Source organism: Onthophagus taurus, chromosome 3 (assembly GCF_036711975.1).
Source record: "Onthophagus taurus isolate NC chromosome 3, IU_Otau_3.0, whole genome shotgun sequence".
Classification (NCBI taxonomy): Eukaryota; Metazoa; Arthropoda; class Insecta; order Coleoptera; family Scarabaeidae; genus Onthophagus; species Onthophagus taurus.
The window spans coordinates 22,030,539-22,037,901 of NC_091968.1; the positions used below are offsets into that span (position 1 = coordinate 22,030,539).

Sequence of the window (7,363 nt, forward strand, 5' to 3'; positions counted from 1 at the left end):
TCATTAAATTGCTATCTTCATTTTTGCTAACTTCGGGTTTCGGTTTTTTAATGAAGATGACAAATATGTCAAAATTGACGTTGACGTTTCAAACCGGAAGTGATTGTATTTCCATTAATATTAAAGTTAAATATGTCGAGTTTGGACTCATTTTAAAGGATTTTTTATGAAGTTTACAAATATGTTAAAATTAAAAGTAAACTTAAAGTTGACATTGACAACTGAAAGTTTTTTTCACGACTAAACCCGACTGTTTCTAGTTCTAGGTCTTGTGTTAGTTTTAGTGATAGTGTTAGTGTAAAACTAGAACTAACACTAGACCTAGAACTAGAAATATTGGGGTTTAGTCGTGCGTCTTCAGATTTTTCTAAGTTCTTGTCTAAGACGCCCGGCTAAACCTAAAACTTTCTAGTTCTAGTGTTAGTTCTAGTTTTAATTGTTATTTAACCCTAAATTCTTGTACATTTTAATTGATCTAAAATTTTTTTTTTTTGATTTAATCCACTTACCTTGCTTATAATTTCATCCATTTACCCATTTTGAATTAAATACAACCTTTAAATCCAATTAATTATGTGTTTTTCACTAAAAATAACTTAAATTCAACGTCAATTTTGACAAGCACCTACAATATTTGGATCTTAATCACCATGGTAACCGAGTCAAGTTGGATAACCTAACAATAATAAAATTATAACCGTTAATATTTCGCTTTATATTTTATTTTATATCTTTTTTTTTAATATTTTTGTGTATTCCTTCTTAAGTGAAATACACTGTATAAATAAAAACATAGAAATGTCAATTCTTCCAATGACGTCACAACAAGGCTTTTGCGGGGATGTTACACTTTTAATAAATAAACTAACTTTTTAACATTAATTTCATCAAAATCTTGTTTTAATAACTTTTAAATCCTTATAAAAGAATATTATTAATTAATTTTAGATAATTAATTCAATTAATTATACAATTTAGATTGATTTCGTTACTAGATGGCGCCACAAAAATGTCAAAACCAAAATATTTTTTTACAATTAATATTGAATTTTGTGTTTACATAAATTACGTTTTCGAGTTTATCCAAAAATCTTAAAATTATTTTCTAATCATAATTCAAATTTATTTTTTTGATTTTTTTTCACCACCATTTAAATACAACCTTAGATGGCACCACTTAAACGGTTTAATAAATAAACTAACTTTTTAACATTAATTTAATCAAAATTTTGTTTTAATAACTTTTAAATCCTTATAAAACAATATTAATTAATTTTAGATAATTAATTCGATTAATTAAACAATTTATATTGATTTCGTTACTAGATGGCGCCACAAAAACAACGTCAAAGTAAAAAATTTTTTTTTAGGTTAAAGTCTTGTCATAAAAAAAAATTAAATTGCGTTATATTAAATACTTAATTATTTATGGCGTGGATTTTAGACACCCCTTTAACATGTATTCAACGTTTTTGTGTAAACGTAATAAAATCGGGTCAAGTTCCCCGTCACATTGCGTTTATAATGGATGGAAATCGTCGATACGCTACGAAAAATCATATTAAAAAAGTAGCTGGACATAAAAGTGGGTTTGATAAATTAGCAGAAACATTAAAATGGTGTTTTGAACTAGGAATCGAAGAGGTAACCGTTTATGCGTTTAGCATAGAAAATTTTAAACGTAGCCAAGAAGAGGTTGAAGGTTTAATGGAGTTGGCGAAAGAGAAGTTTCGAAATCTTTTAGAAGAGGGTGATAAATTAAAAGAAGAGGGTGTTTGTGTAAGGGTTATTGGAAATTTAAGCTTAATACCTGAAGATATTCGTAGAGATATAGCGAAAGCGATGATTATGACTCGAAATAATAAGAAGTTATTTTTAAATGTTGGATTTGCTTATACTTCGAAGGACGAAATTTGCAGTTCAATTAAAACGATTATAAATGGAGTTAAAAATGATGAGATTTCAATTGATGACATCGATGAGAAATTAATCAGTGATTGTTTGTACACGAATCATTCCAAAGAACCTGATATATTAATTAGAACGTCTGGGGAAGTTCGATTCAGTGATTTCTTGCTGTGGCAAAGTTGGAATTCTTTGATTTATTTCACTGATATTTTATGGCCAGAGTTTAGTATATGGCATTTATTAGGAGCTGTTTTTCAGTATCAGAGGCAATCTAGGGATTCAGAATGTTTAAATAAAGATTATAATGAATGTAATGAAAAGGTTAAGAACTTTCTTGATAATGTTGATGAGAAAAGATGGGCGCAATTAGAGTTATATGCTAAGAATTAGATTGGAAATAAATTTTTTAGGTTAGTTTTAAAAATGTTTTATTTATTTCCTTTAAATAAAATTAATGATTTTATCTTAGCCTTGATTGCTCCTAATGGGGCTCAGTTACTTTATATAAAGCCCAATTAATCAGGAAAATTTCTGTAGCAGGGTCGAGGCAAGGTCTATAGAACATAAGGTTACCCAATACCAATTCTCCTCCTCTGAGAGGCAAGGTGGGTCAGTGACGTAGCTGGTTCTGTGAACAACACAACAGGATGCGAGGTTTAAATATTTTATATAGACTGTACCCAAGACTGTACCACAGTATAGGCACGTATAGGCTATCTTTTATTCTGACTGTATCGAACCAGTGACGTCAATTTGCGGGGTAATAATCGATACTACAGAGGCATAGGGAATGAGGTAACCTTATGTTCTATAGACCTTGGGGTCGAGGTAGGTCTGCGGGGTAGGCAACTGAATATGCATATGTATAATACAAGCTGTAACTTGTAAGTGTAGTCAATAAAGAAATCTCCCAATGTAATCCACATATAGACATCAAGGCAAACAGATCAATATATCGCAATAAGCGATATCTTCCAAGAGACCCAACTGGTAACAGTGTATATGTAATTTTAAATAAATAATTATGACGAAGCATTGTAATAGGCTTACACACCAAAATTAATGACTTAGAAGTTTTAACAAGTGAATATGACTGGAACGTATTACGCTTAAGTGAGCATTGGGCATCGGAAAACAGAGTGACAAGTTTGAATATCCAAGGCCCAGAGGCGGCGTGTTAATATACGTAAGATCAAATATAATAAACTTAGAGATAAAACCAATCAAAATGCTTTCTATAGATGGTATCATAGAATGCTCCGCTACAATTATTAAGTTTGCAAATACAAAAATCAACATCATGGCCGTTTACAGACCCGCAGGAGGTGATAAAACCTTATTTCTTGAAAAATTAAGTGAGGGTCTGGATATCGTGTCCAGAAATTCGAACAATATAATCTTCTGTGGCGATCTTAACATTGATGGCTTATCACGCTCGACACACTCAATAGCGCTTTATGACATATTGGACTCCTTCAATCTTGGAAATGAACTGCCGCTAGAATACAAACATTTCCAAATGGTCATATATCAGCGACATGCATTGACTACATGGTAACTAACATTGAGGATATTGACACCAAATCCAAGATACTGGATCTTGGTATATCGGACCACACAGCGTAAATATTAACTATACGCTATAATACCGAAATCATACGGAGCAGCAGCCTGGTATAGGAAAGTCCGACAGACTTCAGTTATCAGTAAACTTTCACGAATTCAACGAGTAGCGGAATTGGCAATCTCTGGTGCGATAGGCACAACGCCAACTCTAGCAATAGAGGTTCTGCTTGGCCTATCTCCTCTGCATTTGCATATAAAGAAAGTGGCTAGAACAACCATTTACAGATTTAAGCAATATGCTCAAAACTGTTCCGACATGTCCTACCAATGGGCTGCGGAAGACATAAGCACTGATACTGTGCTATCAATGCCGTCAGATTTGGCGGTATCACTATCAGTGATTAATGCTCGATACCAGATTGTACTGCCTGAGCGGCAGTCCTGGATCGAAAATGAAAATTCTCTGGTTCGGGCAGACATTTGCTTGTACACAGATGGATCAAAAACGCCTGAAGGGATAGGAGCAGGAGTATACTGCCAGACACCTCGAATTAAGCAAGCCTACAGCCTGGGTACGTACTGTACTGTATTCCAGGCGGAAGTATTTGCTATTGACATGAGTGCTAAAATCCTTCTTGAAAGAGGGGTGAAGAACATGACAGTACGAATTTTCTCAGACAGTCAAGCCGCTCTCCAGGCGCTGCAAGCCGTGAAAACGGTGTCGGCTCTGGTTAATGATTGTAAGAGAACATTAAACACACTGAGTTGTGATAACAGAGTCTCTCTGATCTGGGTCCCGGGTCACTCTGGGGTTGCTGACAATGAAGCGGCAGATAAGCTAGCACGAGATGGCAGCGCTGAAGCGTTTGTGGGGCCGGAACCAGCAGTTGGTGTATCATTTGCGATGGACAAATATAGGATTGGACTGTGAGCTGAAGAGAGACTTCGCCTACTGTGGACCAGTTCTCCTGGAATGAAACCCGGGAATATTTTAGAACTTGCCCGTAGTAGCATAAAAGTTCTAATGGGTGTTTTTTACTGGGCACTGCCGATTAAAAGCACACCTCAACTTGTTGGGTTAAGCCGACGATGTTGAATGCCGACTATGTGCGGAGGAAGCAGAGACGGTTGAGCATGTTTTAGCCACTGCCCTGCCGTTAATCGTATCAGATTCTCGATTTTTGGGTCGCAGTTTATCTCCTCAAAAGATCTGAATGACCTTTCGCCGAGCAAGGTATTAATGTTCGTTAAGAGCATTGGACTGCACGGTGAAATTTGATAACGATATCTATCGGGGTACAATAGATCCTTAGGGACGCGGTGCAAGGTTGGTTGGTCCGCCTACCCGATACGTATTCTATGTAATGTAATGTAATGTAAATAATACCGAAATCACAAAGAATGTCACTAGATACACTCGAAATTTATCTTCAAAAAACTTAAATAGACTATGCACATTGCTCCGAGAGATAAACTGGAGTATGATGTATAACCCATCAATTACTTTACAAGATAAATTTAACTGGTTTCACAAGACATTAATTAAAATATATAACGACGCGTGTCCCACAAGGAACATACAACAATGTAAACCAAAAAAAACATGGATAACCGACAGAATAAAACAGATGAGTGTATCACTCAAAAATCTCCATTGGACAATAAAAAATATAAACACCGCCGAAGCTAATGAATTATACGTATACAGAATGGGTAAGAGCGCAATCAAGCGCCTCGGTCACAATCTCGATCAATACTGATACAACAGAAAGGAGACTTTAACTGTTATGAACATAATCTAAAGCCTCAGCCGCAAACGATTTCGGCTAAGATCGGATAATTTTATCTTTGGCAATTGGTAATATTATACAAGGTAAACCTGTATTGTAGTTATGTTTGTATTAATATAATCCGGGTTAGCGCGTACGCAGACCCGACTAGCAAAAATTACGCGCCCGAGTTACCCGCATTAGGGGTAATCGCAGAGGTCAGCCCGACCGAAGTGCAATGGGAGGGCCTCGTTCTGGGGGAACCGCCTTATTGATCACGGTAGCCCCTACGCCAGGTAAGTATGCTCTCCATAGCCAACCAACTATCCTGCCTAAACGCTATCAAACTATCCCTTAACTAGAATAACAACGCGCCATCTGTAAACGACAAGGTCAAGTGAACCATTTTGATAACTTCTATATTTGATTATTTAATATGGTCCATAACAAAATCTGTATATAACTGGTTGTTCCAATTCTTTTCACTTTGACTATTCAAAATTATATTACGAAATTGTTTGAAACCGAGGTTGCTTGTGGTCGAAGTGCTAATTGATGACAGAAAGAAGAATTGTTATGAACATAATCTAAGCCGTCTCACAAAACCTAGCGCCACAGTGTTCCATATTGGGCCCTATTTTATTTCTCATTTATATCAATGACCTACCTAATGTACTATGTGAAGATGCTTGTATGTTGTATGCTGATGATACTACATCAATGTGTTAGTATACCGACACATCATGTTAAAGAAATTAAAACCTATAATACAAAACTGCACAGGCCTCTGCAGAACCTTTCCTTTTCATCTGGCGTATTTCCTGACTTATTAAGTACTAATTAAGTACTAATGTAATTTAAATTTTTAAAGGCGGAGATAAGAACAATAATGCTAATTTTCGTCCTATGAGTATTCTGCCCACCTTTTCCAAAATATTTGAAAGGACCTTTTTCAATAGAATCATCGCATACTTAGACCAAAATAATTTATTACACCCTCATCAGTTTGGCTTTCGAAGGGGTAGGTGCACCTCTGACGTGGTAGTTAAATATGTGAATATCTGTCTTGGCAGCTTTGAAAAGCGTGAATACTGTATGTTATTGTTTTTGGACTTGTCTCGTGCATTCGATACAGTTTCTTATTCAATTCTTGTTGATAAACTTCGCAATGTTTATAATTTTGACGACAAAAGTGTTGCTCTAATCCACTCTTATTTGTCCGGCAGAACGCAACAGGTGACTTGTGGTCAGGTGACATCGGGTAGAGTCACTTTGACTAGGGGTGTTCCACAGGGTTCTATCCTTGGTCCTCTTTTATTTTTGATGACATCGACATTGACTGTTTATTATATGCTGACGATGCCACTTTGATTATCTGAAGAGGCCATTCAAAGATCAGAATTGATTCTAGATAGATCACGTAAATGGTGCATCGCGAATGAGTTGTGTTTGAATGATGGGAAAACAATTAGAATGATTTTAAGTCAGAGAAATTTTAATTTTACTAATTTTGGTAACTCATCGTTTGGTAAATTCTTAGGAGTTCACATAACCACTCCAATATAGAAGTTCAATCATCATGTTGACGCTATAAGTAAGAAAATTTCAAAAAGCATCTTTTTGCTACAAACCTTATTGTCAAGGTGGACCTAGAAGTAGTAAAAACCGCTTACTTCGCGCTTATACAAAGCCATATAGCAGGAAACACTCCCGCTAGCAAACGGGTTTTTAACTTACAACGTAGGGCACTAAGAGTTGTTGGAGGCCTGGGATACATTGAGTTAACTCTGCCATCTATTTATATACTATATTGTATATTGTATGCTCTGAATAATTTCGATGAGATTTTAAATCATGCTGATGTTCACAGATACGCAACTTGTTTCTTACCATGAAACGTAATCTGACACATTTCTTGGTTTCGAATGCATTTTATTCCGTCGATAAATTTTTAAATTGTAATATGGATATTTCTTAGTAAGTAAATGTGAACCTGTAAATTGAACTGACGAGTGTAAGAGAACTATCTTATAGCACAATAAAGATTATGATTATGACATTTATTAGTCGAAGCTCTGTTTGGAATGTAGCTACAGCGGTGCAAAGTAATACATTTGAAT

At 35.4% G+C, this 7,363-nt stretch overlaps 1 protein-coding gene and 1 non-coding gene across 2 annotated transcripts; one reads left to right on the plus strand and one right to left on the minus strand.

Annotated features, from left to right (window-relative positions):
* Positions 1-1,350: 1,350 nt before the first annotated feature.
* LOC111427237 (Dehydrodolichyl diphosphate synthase subunit) lies at positions 1,351-2,322 on the plus strand. The gene has a single exon (XM_023062258.2). The coding sequence runs from the start codon at positions 1,429-1,431 to the stop codon at positions 2,296-2,298; it is 870 nt and encodes a 289-aa protein (XP_022918026.2). The 5' UTR covers positions 1,351-1,428; the 3' UTR covers positions 2,299-2,322.
* Positions 2,323-5,384: 3,062 nt separating this feature from the next.
* On the minus strand, positions 5,385-5,547 carry LOC111427651 (U1 spliceosomal RNA). The gene has a single exon (XR_002707968.2). It is a non-coding gene; the product is annotated as a U1 spliceosomal RNA (small nuclear RNA).
* Between the last annotated feature and the right edge of the window lie 1,816 nt (positions 5,548-7,363).

What these genes read in the sequence shown, in the direction of transcription:
- LOC111427237 (XM_023062258.2), top strand. Translation starts at nt 1,429, where the DNA reads ATGGCGTGGATTTTAGACACCCCTTTAACATGTATTCAACGTTTTTGT.